Source organism: Aquarana catesbeiana, linkage group LG03, assembly GCF_042186555.1.
Source record: "Aquarana catesbeiana isolate 2022-GZ linkage group LG03, ASM4218655v1, whole genome shotgun sequence".
In the NCBI taxonomy this organism is placed as follows: domain Eukaryota; kingdom Metazoa; phylum Chordata; class Amphibia; order Anura; family Ranidae; genus Aquarana; species Aquarana catesbeiana.
In genome coordinates, this window is record NC_133326.1 from 656174619 (window position 1) to 656194121 (window position 19503).

General features: G+C 45.4%; 1 protein-coding gene across 1 annotated transcript in view; it reads left to right on the forward strand.

Moving 5' to 3' along the window:
• The first annotated feature begins 352 nt into the window (after window positions 1-352).
• The window catches only part of LOC141134053 (uncharacterized), a 30623-nt gene continuing 11472 nt past the window's right edge, over window positions 353-19503 (forward strand). Inside the window, 5 exon segments of the mRNA XM_073623641.1 lie at window positions 353-837; window positions 2666-2795; window positions 11896-12038; window positions 18458-18503; window positions 18506-18669. Coding sequence (XP_073479742.1) covers window positions 685-837; window positions 2666-2795; window positions 11896-12038; window positions 18458-18503; window positions 18506-18669 — 636 coding nt within the window. The 5' untranslated portion in view covers window positions 353-684.

Sequence of the window (19503 nt, forward strand, 5' to 3'; positions counted from 1 at the left end):
TAATAAGACACTCAGGAGCTGGGTTACTGTAATAAGATATTACAGGGGTAATAAGACACTCAGGAGCTGGGTTAATGTAATAAGATATTATAGGGGGTAATAAGACACTCAGGAGCTGGGTGACTATAATAAGATATTACAGGGGTGATACGACACTCGGGAGCTGGGTGACTGTAATAGGATATTACAGGGGTAATAATACACTCAGGAGCTGGGTGACTATAATAAGATATTACAGGGGTAATAAGACACTCGGGAGCTGGGTGACTATAATAAGATATTACAGGGGTGATACGACACTCAGGAGTTGGGTTACTGTAATAAGATATTACAGGGGTAATAATACACTCGGGAGCTGGGTTACTGTAATAAGATATTACAGGGGTAATAATACACTCAGGAGCTGGGTGACTGTAATAGGATATTACAGGGGTAATAATACACTCAGGAGCTGGGTGACTATAATAAGATATTACAGGGGTAATAAGACACTCGGGAGCTGGGTTACTGTAATAAGATATTACAGGGGTAATAATACACTCGGGAGCTGGGTGACTGTAATAAGACACTCGAACTGGGTGACTGTAATAAGTTGGTGTGAATGTTTTGTGATGTGTGCTCCTGTCCTAAGATGAAATAAACAGACATGCACTATGATGTAATTTTTACCCTTAGGGGGTCGATATGTTTCGCTCATCAGGGACATCGGACAGAAATTTACGTGATGTCATTGTGTCTGAGAATACGGAGTTGAAGAAATTCCATGAACAGATGAAGAAGGAAGTACGGAACATTCTCAGCAGACATGAGGGGACCCTGGGCCGAGGGGTCCTGGAGGTAATATTTCACACTTCTCCTTCCTACCTGCTTACCATGCCTCTATAAACCTGCTGCTACAGACACCTCCATGTATTTGGGAGGGACATGTGCGCATCTCAAACACATTCTAGTTTTGAGTCACGGGATGACCTTCCCCGGCCTCAGGCACTGGTACATGTAGCCTGCATTGTTCGGTATCTGGATCATCTGTGATGCATTACACTATGGCAACACTGTAGTATCCTGTTCTACTACATTAAGGAGTATATGTGTGTGGGGGGGGGGGATGTCCAATGAAACTGCTAAAATTAATTCAGTGCAAATGGGGCAAACTCAAACCTTCTATGGTTATTCTCTGTAGGTTATGTGTGAATGAGGAAAATACTGCTATATCTCCACTAGATGGAGCAGAGATGTATACACTTTTCCTATGGTATTCAGTGCCATCTAGTGGCCATAATGCAGCATTTTCTCCTTTCCACATTCTCAATCTGTAGATTATAGCCTGAGCACAATGGATTTTGCACCTTTCGCACAGAATAGATTTACCGGCTGCTGCTATGCAAATGGTGTCTCTATATCTCTCTCTATATCTCTCTATATCTCTCTCTATATATCTCTCTCTATATATCTCTCTCTCTATATCTCTCTCTCTATATCTCTCTCTCTATATCTCTCTCTCTATATCTCTCTCTCTATATCTCTCTCTCTATATCTCTCTCTCTATATCTCTCTCTCTATATCTCTCTCTCTCTATATCTCTCTCTCTCTATATCTCTCTCTCTCTATATCTCTCTCTCTCTATATCTCTCTCTCTCTATATCTCTCTCTCTCTATATCTCTCTCTCTCTATATCTCTCTCTCTCTATATCTCTCTCTCTCTATATCTCTCTCTCTCTATATCTCTCTCTCTCTATATCTCTATATCTCTCTATATCTCTATCTCTCTCTCTCTATCTCTCTATATCTCTCTATATCTCTCTCTCTATATCTCTCTATATCTCTCTCTCTATATCTCTCTATATCTCTCTCTCTATATCTCTCTATATCTCTCTCTCTCTCTCTCTCTCTCTCTCTCTCTCTATATCTCTCTCTCTCTCTCTCTCTATATCTCTCTCTCTCTCTCTCTCTATATCTCTCTCTCTCTCTCTATATCTCTCTCTCTCTCTCTCTATATCTCTCTCTCTCTCTATATCTCTCTCTCTATATCTATATCTATCCCAAATTTTTTTTTTTTTTTTTTTTTTTTAAGTTCGCTAAAAGTTATTAATTTACAGACTGGCCACATTACCGCACACAACATTTTTACTGCATGTTACTGTAACCCAGGAAGTGAACTGCAGTGTTTTTTGTGTGCCACAAGGTAGATTGTGGCACAAGAATATTATCCCTGAAAGAATCCTGCCAAAACTTTTTTTTATTTTTTTTATTTATTTTTGGGGTTGTCTGAAGGTTGTGTTTACCTGCTTGGAGATATACTGGTTTTCTGTGCATCCCTGTTCAGGCAGTCTCATTCATGTCAAATGTGCAGCTGCTGCATCCCAGACACACACTGTTTCCCTGCTTCCAATTATAACATCCATATGGGTGCAGGTCCCCAAACTCGCACTGTCTTCACCCACATAGGTATTAAATTGGGAGCAGTGCCTGGACACAGCTGCTGTGTCCCAGTTGACGTCAATAGGACTGCCTGCACAGGGATGCACGGAACACCTGTGCGGGTAAATACAGCCTTCGCATGGACCCACGCTGTGGTATAGGGGTATTATTAATATTATTATTATGACCTTTTACCATATGCCTTAAATGCTTGTGTGTATCCTTTTGAAACTTGGCTTTTACCCAGGATTCCTCGGGGGTGAACAAGCGTGGTGGACGTGCAAGACCTGCCCGGGTGGCAGATGCTGGGTTTACAAGCACCCTGAAGAAGCAATGGAACAGCCTCAAGCAGCTTGTGGAGGTTCTAGAAGCCCGCGGTGAGCCATGGAGTAATTATTGTCCTGTATAATAAAACAAAATATTCTTGTGATGGAAGCTGCATTCTCATAACTCATGTGCCACGTGCTAGTTTTGGGGCATTGATGCTGAACTAATACATGGGGGGGCGGTTATTTACTAAAACTGAATAGCCTGTTGCATTAGTGTGTGCACCGCAGAGCACAAATATACACGTGTGTGTGTGTGTGTGTGTGTGTGTGTGTGTCAGCAGAGCAGTGGATGGTGTCAGAGCAAAGATTGGGGTGTGTGTGTGTGTGGTGTGTTTGTGGTTTGTGGTTTGTTTTGTTAAAACTTTTTCCAGGAGCCCCGTTATGGAGCTTTGGTGGAATATCAAGGGTCTAAACAGACCCCTGATGTCTGTCTTTTGAGACAGAAAGAAACTGAAGACAGAGATTCGCCAGTCCCTTTCTCTGCAGCCTGCAGTAAAGTTTACTATGCTTCAGTCAATCACCGTGTTCATTCAGAAGAGGAAGTCCGGTTAATGCAATTTTACCAGCCCCTTCCCTGCTCTTGAGAGCAGGGAAGCTAGCAGCACTGCAGGAGGGAGACGGGAAGCAGGGGGAATCGGCAACGCATGGGGTGATTAGGGTGTGCCCAGGCACATCTGACACACCCTGCCAGGGCCGATCCTAGGGTCACCGGCGCCTGGGTGCAGAAATATTTCTGGCGCCCCCACATGGGCGTGGTCATCTTACCAACTCCTCCCCTTTACAAATGTTTCTATGGCAATGACTCAAACAGAGATGCTCCCCTAAGAACTCTTTGTTACCCTAGGATCCTCCTATGATCTTTTAACAATAAAAAAAAATACAGGAAGAGCGTACACTAATGAGACCTGGAGGAGAGTCTCTCTGATGCACACAAAGAGGGCTTCTGTTAGAAAGAACCCCCAGACATAGTACAGGAGATGATCAGAGACTGCAGACATAATACAGGAGATGATCAGAGACTGCAGACATAATACAGGAGATGATCAGAGACTGCAGACATGGTACAGGAGATGATCAGAGACTGCAGACATGGTACAGGAGATGATCAGAGACTGCAGACATGGTACAGGAGATGGTCAGAGACTGCAGACATGGTACAGGAGATGGTCAGAGACTGCAGACATAGTACAGGAGATGGTCAGAGACTGCAGACATAGTACAGGAGATGGTCAGAGACTGCAGACATAGTACAGGAGATGGTCAGAGACTGCAGACATAGTACAGGAGATGGTCAGAGACTGCAGACATAGTACAGGAGATGGTCAGAGACTGCAGACATAGTACAGGAGATGGTCAGAGACTGCAGACATAGTACAGGAGATGGTCAGAGACTGCAGACATAGTACAGGAGATGGTCAGAGACTGCAGACATAGTACAGGAGATGATCAGAGACTGCAGACATAGTACAGGAGATGGTCAGAGACTGCAGACATAGTACATATTGGCCGATCGGCCCTCTCACCTGACCCAACGATACAGCAACGGTTCCTCTGATCAGGAGTCAGCTCACTCTGAATTGCCCGTGGTGACTCCGCTGTATTCCTGCAATGACTCCATTCCTTTCAATGCCAGCGATGGCGCTAGGCTGTGTGGCTTTCCCTCTGGTGGCGCAGGGCAGTGGGGTTCTCTCTCTGATGGTGTTCTCTCAGCACTGTCCTCTCCCTCTGGAGTCCTGGGTGTACTTCCCTGAAAACTTTCCCAGGCTCCTGTCTCTCTCTCTCTTTCCCATTCAGCTGAGCATGCTGTGTGGGCTGCAGTTTCCGTGTTACAGTGGGGCTGCCAGTTCTCGGGACTACATGTCCCACAATCCTTCTCTGCTCCTTTTTCTATTCTGTTTCCTCCCTGGTTGATATGAAGGCCGGGGAAGAAACATAGTGGGCAGCTGTGCTGGCAAGCAGCGCTCACTAGTACAGCAGCATGCAGGAGGAGAGGAAGGGGGGAAAGGAGAGGGAGGGGGGAAAGGAGAGCCCGCAGCTGCATTGGCTTCACTAGGGTTAGGATCACCCCCCCTTCCACCAACTATAGTCGCCCCTCAGTGCAGACCCCCCTCCACTACATATAGACCCCCCTTCCGTCAGTACAGACCTTACTCAGTACAGATCCCCCCCAGGTAACCCCCCCTCCATTAGTACAGACCCCCCCCAGGACAGATCTCCCTCTCCATTAGTACAGACCCCCCCAGGACAGACGCCCCATTAGTACAGACCCCCCCCCCATTAGTACAGACCCCCCCCCCATTAGTACAGACCCCCCCCCTCCATTAGTACAGACCCCCCCCTCCATTAGTACAGACCCCCCCCTCCATTAGTACAGACCCCCCCCTCCATTAGTACAGACCCCCCCCTCCATTAATACAGACCCCCCCTCCATTAGTACAGACCCCCCCTCCATTAGTACAGACCCCCCCTCCATTAGTATAGACCCCCCAGGACAGACCCCCCTCCATTAGTACAGACCCCCCAGGACAGACCCCCCCCTCTATTAGTATAGGCCCCCCTCCATTAGTACAGACCCCCCAGGTCAGACCCCCCCTCCATTAGTACAGACCCCCCCCCAGGACACACCCCCTCTCCATTATTACAGACCCCCCTCCATTAGTACAGACCCCCCAGTAGACCCCCCCCTATTAATACAGACCCCCTCTCCATTAGTACAGACCCCATCTCCATTAGTACAGACCTCCAGGACAGACCCCCCTCCATTAGTAGAGACCCCCATATTAGTACAGACCCCCCCTCCATTAGTACAGACCCCCCAGGACAGATGCCCCTCCATTAGTACAGACCCCCTCTCCATTAGTACAGACCCCCCCTCCATTAGTACAGACCCCCAGGACAGACCCCCCCCATTAGTACAGCCCCCTCCCATTATTAGTACACCCCCCCCCTCCATTAGTACAGCCCCCCCTCCATTAGGGTACATATATACACCCGGGCGGCAGCTGAAGAGGAGAGAACAGTGTGCAGCCAGCCGCGCCGCCCGGGTGGAGAGCAGAGCAGTTTAAAGCAGGCAGGAGACACAGAGCAGAATGTGTCGGGCACGGACCGCTCCTCCGCTCCCCCCCCGCGACATCACTGTGCGGCTGGTCTCTCTCCACGCAGAGACCAGCCGCTCTGCCTCCGAAGTCTCTCTTTCTCTGACAGGAGGAGGGAGGGGCTTGAGCAGCACACACCGCGGCGGCGGCACCTTCCTTCTTTTAACACCGGTGTCTTGTCAAATACAGTCCCCTATCATATAGTGTCCTCCCTGTACTGCGCAGGCGCAGTACGGAGGACAAACGAGACGCCGAAAGTCTCCGAAGTTTAACAGCTGATCATCAGCTGTACACGGCGCCTGCGCTGTTATTCTCACCCTATGTCCAGGATCATTCCCTACTATCCAAGTGGACATAGAGTGAGAATATATAGTTGCCGAGCGCAGCGAGGCCGTGCCCGAAGCGTGGCGAGCGAAGCGAGCCCGCGAGGGGCCCTCTTACACTGCCATCGCTAAGAACTGCCGAAGCGCCGTGTACAGCTGATGGTCAGCTGATCAACTTCGGACATTTTCGGCATCTCCTTCTGCTCCGTACTGCGCAAGCGCTGCGCCTGCGCAGTACGGAGCGGACACTATCTGATAGGAGGACACTATATGGCAGAACACCGGCGGAGAGCGCCGCCGCCGGACACAATCAAGAGGAGGAGGAGGGAAGGGAGCACTCTGGCGCTTCAGCGCCCCCACCTCTCTGGCGCCTGGGTGCACTGCACCCCGTGCACCCCGTCTAGGACCGGTGTCTTGCCGAATAAGTTCCTTCGGCGGATAGGTTCCCCCCCTGTACTGCGCAGGCGCAGCGCCTGCGCAGTACGTACTACTGTCGGCCGCCGGAGATAGCCGAAGCTCAAAAGCTTCAATCAGCTGTACACGGCGCCTGCGCTCTGGGTCCAGGTTCCTTCCCCTCTATCCAAGTGGACCTAGAGGGGGAATCTAAAAGTGCCGAGCGCAGCGAGGCCGTGCCCGAAGCGTGGCGAGCGAAGCGAGCCCGCGAGGGGCCCTCTTACAGGCGCCGTGTACAGCTGATTTTCAGCTGTTCCGCTTCGGCTATTTCCGCCGGCTTCTACTGCGCATGCGCAGTAGAGGGGGGAACTAATCCGCCGAGCGGAACTTTCTCGGCAGAACACCGGCCCTGCACCCTGCGCACACGCCTATGTGAATAGTGTAAAATCTGCTGCAGCTCCACATAGAAACCAATCAGCTCTCAGGTTTTATTATTAAAGCTTAATTGAACAAGCTGAGGTTTAAAGCTGATTGGCTACCATGCACAGCTCCACCAGATTGCTCCAGTTTTAGTCTACCCCGCTGATTCATTGCCCAAAACTTTAATGTGCAGCTTAGGAATTGGGGGAACGACTGCTTCAGTCAGAGCCTAATGACACAGGTGTGTTGTCACTCATGCTCTGCAGCCATGTAGCATAACATAGCTGGGTGGATCACAAGAGTATGTGCATTCCTTTGTGTATGGAGTAACTGATACAGCTGCTAAAATATTGTATGTTCAGTATGCTAATTTTTTTTTTTTTTTATAATATGGTGATGAGATTGAACCTTTTGTCAGAATCTTTTTTTTATTGCTGTGCCTGTGTTAGGCTGATTCCCCCCCCCCCCCCCCTAACTTCCTGTTCTAAGGCTTGGTATAACTGTGTGTTTTGTTGTTTGGTTCTCCCATCCACACAAGTGATGAGATGTCCCATACTGGGGCATTGTATTCTGACAGCGGGACTCTGCTGTCAGAATACACAATCAACAGCTGCAGCCACTGATCTTTGAAAGTTTTCCAGTGTATCTGTTCGGCACGTGTCCAACTTGGCAAGCCACACACCGATCAAAATTCATCTGGTCCCTACTGAACCATCCAAATCTTTATCCATCTGTACCCAGCTTTAAGAGACGATGGAATAGGGAAAAGTCTTACCAACAGGGGCACAGACTGCTTTGAAAACATGACCAGGACATGCATCCCTCTTCATACTAACCAAAACTTAAATAGCTAGAGTTGGGCTTTAAAGTGGTTCTAAAGGCTGAAGGTTTGCATGAAGGTTAAAAAAAAAAAAAACCTTTGCACAGAGCAGGTAGGTATTTAAAAAAAAAAAAAAAAAAAAAAAATTATATATATATATATATATATATATACACACACACAGGGGGTCCCCTAGTTACAAACATCCAACTTACAAACGGGGGGAGACAACAGGAAGTGAGAGGAAATCTACCCCTAGGAAGGGAAATTCACTCCTGTAAGATCTATTATGGGGAAAAGGAACCTCCACTGATGCTTTATCACCAAGGCTTGTTTCCACAACAATCAAAAATTTTCAAAATCCAATTGTCATTGGGACAGAAAGTGAGGTGAAATCTTCTGAAGAGGAGCACAGACAGCAAAACAAATGTTACAGGGGTGATAACCCTTCCCTATGCTATCCAAAAAGCTTAAAAATAGTTTTTTGGGGTGGAGCTACACTTAAAAAAATGTACCTGTTCCGACTTACAAACAGATTCAACTTAAGAACAAACCTACAGTCCCTAACTTGTTTGTAACCCGGGGACCCCCTGTGTGTGTGTGTGTATATATATATATATATATATATATATATATATATATATATATATATATATATTTCCTTTACAAACACTTTCAAGCTGAACTCCAGACTCCCCGTTCAGTCTTGCACAGTTGTACCAGCTCCTTTCCTGTACTGACATTGTGTACTCTGATTTCACTGCACTCTGTGAGTAGGGTTGCCACCTGTCCAGGATTCACCCGGACAGTTCGGGTTTGGAAACAACCGTCCGGGGTTTCAGACCGCCTGAAACCTGGACACATTGATCAGACCGGACTATGGCTTCCCAGCAGGGTTGCTGGCTGCAGTTGTGTAAGCCGAGAGTGTGTTGCACTCTTTCACACTGCCTAAAGCCAGCACTAACACTCTCTCCCCACCCCCCCCCCAAAAAAAAAAAAAACAAGAAAACACAAACACACTGGAGAGGAGAGAGGGCTCAATCTGCACCTTTTCCACCCCACCCCCCACCCCTCTGTCTGCCCACACTCCAATTCCCGGGGCTGTGCCTCAGAATAGGAAAGTTGGGCCGGAAATCTGAAGTCCAGCAGCCTCAGATACATCTGGATGAGAGGTGCTGACTGCCAAGGGGTGGTGTGTGAGCTCACCATCCATCCCTGTCTGTGACTGAAGTCTCCCTCTTCTTTCTCCTGCCTCTGAGTACACTGATGTAATGAGTGCTCTGAGAACCCTGATTTACCTTAGAGTTCCCCTTTAAACCAGAGGCCACAGTGTTCCCCCTTAAATCAGGGTTCCCAGAGCATCCCTTATGTTAGAGTCCCCAGAGAAGGCAAAATACAAACAGAATAAACTTCATCTGTAAGCACAATGGCCTGTATATAGGAAACACAAACCGTGACTTGTAAGAGCGGCCAGTCCTTTCATTATATCTGAAGTAAACCTACCAAAAAGTTGAAGTGGATGTATACCCTTACATATATACCCAGTGACGTGACTGGCCTCGGGTGATACGCTGTAGGATTTGTTTAATCTCTAATCTCTAAGTTGTACCAGTCTATCTGCAGTCCTCTTCTCTGTCAGTTTAAAGCACAGTTTATAAAGCATGTCTGAGCCATCAGAAAAGGGGGGCTTAAGTTGCAGAGCTCAGTGAAGAGAACTCCAAGAGCTGATTGGAGGGACCTCCCTTCCCCCTCACGCAGGAACAAAGCTGAGGCTGTCAATCAGCTGGAGGTCCCTCCCCTGTCACCATTTTTTCTTTTGGTGTCAGGAAAACTTGTCAGAAGTGACTCGTGCTGATAACGGAGGAACGAAGCCGCAGACAAAGGTGACATTTGGTGATCTTAATTGAGAAAAGTACACACTATAGAGGGATATGCTCTGCTCATATTTCATGTCTGAGGTTTACAACCACTTTAAAGGCCCTCTGGTACTCAAGCAAAGATGCCAAAGTGGAGGCTACATCAGTATAAGTGCATGCAGAGCAGGACTGGGCTGTCACTAATAGCTCACTTCCACCGATTATACTGGGAGAGCAGGTCTCTTCATGTTTGGTCAGTGGAGGTAAGCTGTCAGTGTGCCAGTGATTGGCTCAGAGCTCCTGATTAAAGTGAAGTTGACTATCTGAGCACCACAAACCAAAAACGTTATTTTAATTCATCTATAGCAGGGATCTCTAAACTTTCTGAACAAAGGGCCAGATTACTGTCCTTCAGACTTTAGGGAGGGCCAGACTGTTGCCAGTGGGAGTAGAAAATGTACCATCGTTGGTGTCGGTGGGAGGAATAGTGCCCCATCTTTGTTGGTTGGCAGGGAATAGTGCCCAGTCTTTGACACCAATGATGGGACACTATTCCTCCCATTGACACCAATGATGGGGTGTCAGTGGGAGGAATAGTGCCCCATCATTGGTGTCAGTGGGAGGAATAGTGCCCCATCATTGGTGTCAGTGGGAGGAATAGTGCCCCATCATTGGTGTCAGTGGGAGGAATAGTGCCCCATCATTGGTATCAGTGGGAGGAATAGTGTCCCATCATTGGTGTCAGTGGGAGGAATAGTGCCCCATCATTGGTGTCAGTGGGAGGAATAGTGTCCCATCATTGGTGTCAGTGGGAGGAATAGTGTCCCATCATTGGTGTCAGTGGGAGGAATAGTGCCCCATCATTGGTGTCAGTGGGAGGAATAGTGCCCCATCATTGGTGTCAGTGGGAGGAATAGTGCCCCATCATTGGTGTCAGTGGGAGGAATAGTGTCCCATCATTGGTGTCAGTGGGAGGAATAGTACCCCAAAGGGCCACAGTTTGGAGACCACTGATCTATAGTATTCAAAGCAAACTCATCCATCCATGTCTCCATGCTTTATTTTGTTGAAACACCCCCTAGCATTTCTAGCTGTGGGCATCTTGAGTAAGGGTAGATGATTCATGTAGCATTTACTTTGTGTAATCCATTTGCCCGTAGCTCAGGCATGCAGGTGTCATGTCAAATGAGCGAACGCATCAGATCAGCTAATGGAAGAGATGTTCTGTCAGCTGTGCATATGTTCCACCGCTACCAGGTCTGCTAATCTGACAAAACACCTGCAGTCAGAAGGCGGCAGCGGACATCTTGCTACACCCAGCTACGTCTTAAATTTCAGAGTAATTTTAGCAATAAAGTAAGCGTATATAAATATACTATATTGACATCTGTGATGCTGTTTGGATGTTTAATTTTGAAAGCCTAAAGGTTTAGTGCTGAGCATTGCTGGGGTGTACCAACATGGCCTCTGCCACCTTCCTACACCTGGCATCCAGCTTCTTTCAAAATGTAACATCAAAACTGCATCACAGATGTCAGTATACTATATTTATATCTGCTCACTTTATTGCTAAAATTACTCTGAAATTCAAGACTTGTAGTAAGATGTCAGCTGCCGCCTTCTGACTGTAGGTGTTCTGTCAGATTAGCAAACCTGGTAGCGGTGGAACGCTGTGCGCAGCTGACTGAACGTCTCTTCCATTAGCTGATCTGATGGGTTTGCTCATCTGACAGAACACGGGCAGGAGGGAGTGCTTCGCTGAGAAAGCCTCTCCTTTTCCTTCAGAGAAACACAATGCCCATGAAGACTCCTGGGATGCATGAAATCATTTTGGCCTAGGCCAGAAACCAGAAGGCAATTTTTAAAGAAATATTAAAATAAAGTTCAAGTAATTATAAAGTGTACCTTATCCATTTATAGATAGCCAGGCAATTGTACAATTACATTATAATTGTAGTGTGCAGGAATGACCTGTGAATTGACACCCCGAAGCTGAATACGGTGCAGAAGATGGTCAGAGCAATCTGAATGTAGGAGAGGCTCCCATCCCGGATGCACCCCCAGCACAGCACCTAAGGGGGGTGCCTCTGATTTTGCCCTGCGTACAAACGTGTTGGATGAAGAGCCACATTTAAAACGAAACCCTTTAATTTGTTGAGTGGTGTTGGAAATGTTTTGGAGCTCTTTGCTTATCAATGAAATCACTTTACATTTTATAATGGCACGGTTTTAATCCTGCAGCATCTCAGCCTGAGGTGAGTCACGTGATCAGCGTGACCGACCATGAGAAGGAACTGACGCGGCTCAAGGAGGAGGTGAAGGAGCTCAGGGAGGAGCTGGCGCAGAGCAAGGAACTGATCGGTCATCAGCAACAGCTACTACAGGTATAGATGCAGAAGGGGATTGTACGAGTTCTTGCAACTCCTGTAGAAAATTATGTATTACCTGCGGAGGCATAGAATTCTCATTTCTTTTAAAATCTTCAATGTGTTTATGGACTCCACAGTTTACAAATCAAATGTAGCAAGTTGATGCGTTTCAGCCTAAACGGCTTTAGTCATACAAAATAACAGAACCTAAAACCACACAATAATGGTTTGTATAACCACTTCCCAACCACACACTGTGCTTTACTGCTACAGTGCAGACGGGCTGTGCAGAATCACATGTGTGTTTATATTTATATTATGATTTTCCGGGTAGGGGGGGGCGCGCCGTGGTTGGTCACAGCACAAGCCGATCAGCGGGTGCTGGCTAATGAATGACCACCTGCACCCGCTAGACGGCAAGGAGGAAGAAAGGACAGGGCTCTGGGGGATGTCTGTTTTTGCTTCCCTGCGAAGCAGGGAGTAAAAACCCACAGATCCCTTAATGGTGTTAGCAAAATTTCCATTTGGTGCACCTCTAGCAGACATGATACGAGATGGTCAGAGACTGCAGACCTGATACAAGCAATAAATGCAGCCTCACCAGTGCCCATTGGATGTAGCCTCACCAGTGCCTGGATCAGAGCGGCGATCTGTTGCTGCGTCGCGAAGCTGGATTTGAATTTCCTGGCCGCAGTACCCATGTCCCACCTCCTCTGATATCACACAATTTTTGTTTGGCACTGATTGGCATCCATCAGTACCATTAGTATAAATTGGTGCCGCCTTTTAGTGCCCATCCATGCTGCCTTTTAGTGCCAACTCATTGGTGCCACCTCATCGGTGCCTATCAGTGAAGGAGAAAACTTGCTTGTTTACAAAGTTTTGTAACAAACAATTTTTTTTGATTTGTTTAGCGGAAAATAAAAAATACCACCAAAAGAAAGCTATATTTGTGGGTACAAAATGATAAAAATTTAGTTTGGGTACAGTGTAGCATGACCGCACAATTGTCATTCAAAGTGCGACAGTGCTGAAAGCTGAAAATTGGTCTGGGCAGGAAGGTGTATAAGTGCCCTGTATTGAAGTAGTTAAACATAAATATGTAGCAGAATACATATTAGCCTAAATTTATGAAGTGTTTTTTTTTTTTTTTTTTTTTTTTTGTAATTGTCAAAGTAACGCAGTGCCATATAGCAAAAAATGGCCTGGTCATAAAGTGAGGTAAATCTTCTGAAGGTCAAGTGGCTAAGCTCCACCTAGCAATTATTCCAGCAAATAGTCAATAGAAACCAATGCGGCTAAAAGCAGATAACTGGAAAAACACGCAAAGCTCCGTACACACGGGCCAAATGTCAGGAGACATCAGCCGGTTAAACAAAAATCGTCCAACATTCGGCCCGTGTGTATGGCACCCTGTCCGACAAAAGCTGGCTGTTTGGCCGGCTTCTGTGGGACAAACCTGCTTGAAAAACAGCAGCTGACCAACTCCCAAACAATGCTCTCAGCAATGGCGGAGAGCGCAGACTGGAGTGTTTTGGCGGGGGGGTGGTGGCGCCAGAACACTCCAAGCTTTCAATACCCAGGAACCTGAAAGAGGAAACATTTGTGATGAAAATCTAATTCAAAATGTGTTTTGCATTTTGATCGAATCAATGCGTTCACCTGTCAGAACACAGCAGCTCAGCGAGGGAGATTGCTGTATGAACGTCGGATCATTCGTACAATGGCTCCGACCGGAGCTGACAGGCTTTTTTCCGGCCAATCTGCTGGGTTGAACGGAAAAAACTCAGTGTGTACCAGGCTTTAAACCTCAAAAACCACATCCAAAAATACTAAGATTGTATAAACGACTAAATAGATTATCTGTATTTTTTACAGGGGAGGCACATGATGAAAATGTACCTGAGGGGCATGGTAGGGAAGAGAAGGTGGCGATTAACACAGATGCAAGTCCAGGTCATTAAGAACCAGAATCGGGAGCCTTACCGTGATTCGCCTTACCGTGATTCGCCTTGCCATGATTCGAACTATCCAAATGAAAAACCCATTTCTAATTCGATGTTCATCACAAATGTTTCCTCTTTCAGGTTCTTAGGCATTGAAAGCTTGGCTCCATTGCCCAGGAGAGGTGATAGAGACAGCTTTTGGGGAAGGAAAAGCCTGGTGGAAACTAGGGTCCCTCAAGGGCTAAACCTGAGATGGGACCTTGACTTGCATCTGCGTTAGGCCAGGCCATAGATGGTTCGAATCTCAGCAAGTTCAGCAGGAACCGGCCAAGACTCGAACCGTGTATGGGTAGGCTGAATGTACCAAGTTGATCGCTCAATCAATTTGGGTTCAACCAGCATGTCAGATTTACTTGCGATTATTGCTAATGGCTGCTATATATATATATATATATCCTCTTCTGACTGGGATGGCTTCCCCCCGCCGGGAGAATACAATGTCTCGGCAGGATGGATTCCCCTTTCAGCTCTGTGTCAATCAGGGAATTTCTTTCCTGCAGTCTGTGGTTGCAGGAAGAAATTTGCACAGTCTATGGCCTTCCTAAATCTCCACCACCTCGCTCCTACCATGCCTCTCAAATATAATTTTTAGCGTGTGCCTCCCCTGTAATATGCGGATAATCTATTTAATCATATATACCATTTTTAGTATTTGTTTTTGTTGTTTTTGTTGTTTTTGTTGTTTTTGTTGTTTTTGTTGTTTTTGTTGTTTTTGTTGTTTTTGTTGTTTTTGTTGTTTTTGTTGTTTTTGTTGTTTTTGTTGGTTTTGTTGGTTTTGTTGGTTTTGTTGGTTTTGTTGGTTTTGTTGGTTTTGTTGGTTTTGTTTTTGTTGGTTTTGTTTTTGTTGGTTTTGTTTTTGTTGGTTTTGTTTTTGTTGGTTTTGTTTTTGTTGGTTTTGTTTTTGTTGGTTTTGTTTTTGTTGGTTTTGTTTTTGTTGGTTTTGTTGTTTTGTTGTTTTGTTTTTGTTGTTTTTGTTGTTTTCTCTGCTTTTAGTGGTATGTTTAAACCTCCTGGGCAACTAATTAGCATATTTTCTATTGGCTTTTTGATGGAATAATTGCTAGGTGGAGCTTTATACATGCGAGCATTTTATGGTGTTTCTATATTCTGTATGACTAAAGCCATTTTTGCTTGAACACGTCAACTTGTTACATTATATTTGTACACTGGGGAGTCATTAATAAACTGAAGGTTTCAAGAGCAATAAATGGCAATGTGGAGGATTTGTGCGACTGGATCGGGCACCCCTGAGCTCTTTGTTACTGCTGATTAAGTAGCACCAGCTGATCTTGTTGCTATGATTCTAGAATTCTCATTTAGCTGTCAGTCTCCCGCAATTAAAAACCAAACAAAAATAAAAGATGCATTGTAAACCGTATTGTGCTCAGGCAGCAGGGCGCTCCTCCAACCTACACATAATACCCAATAAAAGAAGAAAAAAGACACAGCTGGTTTACAGCAATATAAAATGTGACTGCTTGTCATGTTCATATATTGCACTTAACCTGGCTATAGTCTGAAAGGATTGCATTAGAAAATCTTAATTTCGGGAACATTCGTTCAATTTTTGAATAATTGAGGTTAAATTGGCATTCGCTTTTGACCGCAGTGGACAAGAAAATTCAAAGAAGCCGAAAGGAATTTTTTATTTATTTTTTTTTCTAATAATTTTCTAACAGTGATGTGTTTTTTTTTGTTCAGGAAGTTGCATTCTTTCTAAAATGTTATGTTAAATGCAAACATAATTTTGGCGTAATTTCAAAGGACCTTTGTCAAGTGATCGAATATTCTAATGGGATTTTTGGACGACCGTTCATTTGTAAATTTACTAGTGTTTGACCAGCTTAAAGTTTAAAGATGCACACATTAAATTGATTGTAAATGGCATGTGTGTATAGAAAACAAAGGGTTGGGTTGGGGGGGCACACCCTAAAGATCTAAAGTCGGTGCTGCTATAAAGGTTAGATAGATAATGAATCCACACTCCGGTTGTTGGTCTTTAAAAAAAATCTTGGTTTTTATTGACACGCCACAGTTGACGCATTTCAGCCTATAAGGCCTTAGTCATAACCACATTACAGACATAAAACTTTGAAATAAATGGTAGCTCTAAAGATCATAGGCTCCATCCATTAATTGTCTTAATTGACCGAAGGCAATTAAAAAGGGAATCGGCTGCAATACATGCTGGGTGATCCATGTGTATGCCACTAAATTTTCACACCTTGTGGTGGTGATATGCACACACGTGCATATATCCATGCGCATATACATAAGAGAAAACGCCATAAAATACAAAAAATTAAAAAAAAAAAAAAAAAAAATATATGAAAATGACAATCCAGGTATGTGAAAATGCCCCAAGAGAGAAAATGTAGATGCAGATCCCACCTTAGGTTTAACCCCCGAGGTGCTCAGTTTTTTTTAAATGGAACCACAGAGAATAGCGCACACATACAAAAATACAAGAGGAGTAACTTTTAAATCTTACAAGGCTGCTTTAAAGCACCTAATCTTAATGAGTAAATGTGGGCATCTAGTCACATATGGCCATACTATGCATAAGCCCACCATAAGCCAAAGTACTCCCCATATATGCATGTGCAGTGCGTGCCTGTCTGTGATGCCACATCCGGGCGCCCACAGTGACAATGCCGGCGCGCGCAGAGAGGAGCGGGGCTTGGTTCGCCTGCATCGCTGGACCATGGGACAGGTGAGTGTCCAATTTAAAAAGTCAGCAGCTACACTTTTTGTAGCTGCTGACTTTTTTATATGGGTGGAACTCCGCTTTAAGTAGTGTAGCCTGCAGCTAGCACACATCTTCCATGGCTAAGAGAAGTGGGATTTATCTTTTCTTTTTTTATGAATAGTGTAGGGTCCACTGATAATGGGGGGTACTTTGGCGCAGTGGTGGGCTTAAGCATGGTTTGGACATATGTGGCTAAATCCCCATATTTACTCATTAAGATTAGGTGCTTTTAAAGCAACCTTGTAAGATTTAAGTTTACTCCTCTTGTATTTGTGCGTGTGTGTATAATTTGCCTGCTCTGTGCGCCATCTTAGGAAGCGACATCCTGTGGTGCCACACCAGCGGACTCGCTCCTGAGCCAGGCTGTGTGCTTCTATTGACATGCACATCATTTGACTCCTGCTGCTGTCTCTGAGCCTGTAAGGCTGGGTTCACGTCCAGTTTGCAATAGCAGGAGATTTTGACCGGCTCTCTATGGAGCCAGTTCACATATCTCCGGTGTGAATTTGCATAGGAGTCCTGTGCGTCTTTTGGTCCGTTTCGGGTCCAAATCAGCCAAAAATTCAGTCTGAAATTGAACCTCAAACTGTGAACCAGGACGCATGGACTTCTGCTGGAAGCTGTATGTGGCGCTGGTGTGAACCCAGCCTAAAAGGGGAGACAGAAAATCAGAGCTGCTGCAGATGGGCATAATGCTGGATCGATCCGGGACTCTGGTAAGTATCTGGGGGGGGGGGGGGGGGGCACAACTAGTGGAAGGTCTTTACTTTACTTTAATGCAGGCAGTGCATTAAGGTAAAAAAAAACAAAAAAAACCCTTCTGGCTTAGAACCACTTCAACTCTACTCATCGTAATAAAGATAAGAATGAGTTGACTAACTTGTATTCCATGCTGAAAGTATAGCATAAGCTGTGCTAAATTAAAATGTAGTGATTGATTTTATTTTAAGCCCACCTCCAGCCAAAACTTTTTAACTTTGAGTTGGCTCCTTCTTCCTTCTTCCTTCTTCCTTCTTCCTTTTTCCTTTTTCCTTTTTTCCTTTTTCCTTTTTCCTTTTTCCTTTTTCCTTTTTCCTTTTTTCCTTTTTCCTTTTTCCTTTTTCCTTTTTCCTTTTCCTTTTTCCTTTTTCCTTCTTCTTCTTCCTTTTTCCTTTTTCCTTTTTCCTTTTTCCTTCTTCCTTTTTCCTTCTTCCTTCTTCCTTTTCCTTCTTCCTTTTTCCTTCTTCCTTTTTCCTTCTTCCTTCTTCCTTCTCGGGCCTAAACGGGAAGAGCAGGATGAAGAGCTAAAACCCCTGCCAGGTTTTTATTGCTACTTATGACCCTTATACGTAAAATTACTCTTGCTTCCTGTCTTATTGACCGTTGTCAGCAGGACAAGAACTGAAAGGAAATGCTAAATGTAACAGTTGTCAGTGCAGAGGAAGTTGGAGGAAATCTCCCAATGTGGGCACTGGATCAACCACCAATGCTAAAAGTGGAATTTCCCCTGATGGAGGAGATGCCCTGTCTCCAGGGTAAATTCCATCAATCAACATCTAACAAAGGTTCTTAACCTTCCTTGCACTAAACTAAAATGTTTTGAATGGCGTGTTTTGACCTTACAGTTACAATAAACTCCAAGGTATTTGCTAATGGAAAATGATTCCCATTTAAGGATGAAATGGTTCTCTTTGTGGCAGGATCAATTGTTACCTCCTCCTGGGACAGGACAGCAGTCTCCGCTGTGGACGCTTACTTCTTAGAGGAGCAGTTGAGGCTGCAGGAAGATCGGGCAGTGTTCGAGGAGCAGAGACTGGCTTTCCAGGATGAGAGGGAGAAGTTCACAGAGGCGGCCATTCGTTTGGGCCGAGAGGTGACTTTCATTTCTATCTTTCAACACGCCTTACCTTTTGTGAGGAAGAGCTAGAAGTCCGAAACCTAGAAACTAATTTTACATAAGATGAATGCTTTGACATTTCCATGTACACTGTAATCACAATTGGTGTTCCAACATACTTGACATGCCATGGTGGCTCCTCCAAGGAATAGGAACCAGTCTACAGTACAGTCAACTGCTCATATTGAACTGTTGACCAGTAAACTGATCACTGTAAGCATAGGTTTAGCAGTTCAGGACACTACAGCTGTGTAGAAATCTTGCAGAAACCGGAATAAGCACACCACCTGGAAACAAATGTATTTTGCGGTTGCTGGCAAGAACACCTTATTTTTGGCTGTGGGTAGCCTTTTGTATGTTTAGGTGCCATGTCAGACTGGCAAAATGTCCTCAACAGCAGATTACTGATGTGACAAGCCGCTTATCCTACTGGAGTCCTTCACTGGCCTAGAATTCTGCTCGCTAGGGAGGGAGCACCATGTCGTTGGCCTGGCCAGCAGTTGGGTCCCTCCTTGGGTTAAAAAAGTAAGTTGCCTCATAAAGGACCAGTGACTGCAAGTTGTCAGCAACAGGATTGCTAATCTGAAATGACCCAAACCCCTGGTACCCAACCTGTGGCCCGAGGGCCAAATGCGGCCCTTGGATCTCAGTAGTTTGTAGTGGGAACATTGTTTTGGGTATTTCTCTACTAACCTCATATAACATGTTCCTGGTTTGGTATGGTCTTCTGCAGCCATCCCCAGCCAAAAATGTGTCCTGTCCACACTCTGACCCTCATTTTACTCCTATTAAAGTGGTTGTAAACCTGTTACAACCACTTTTACCTACAGGTAAGCCTAGATTAAGATC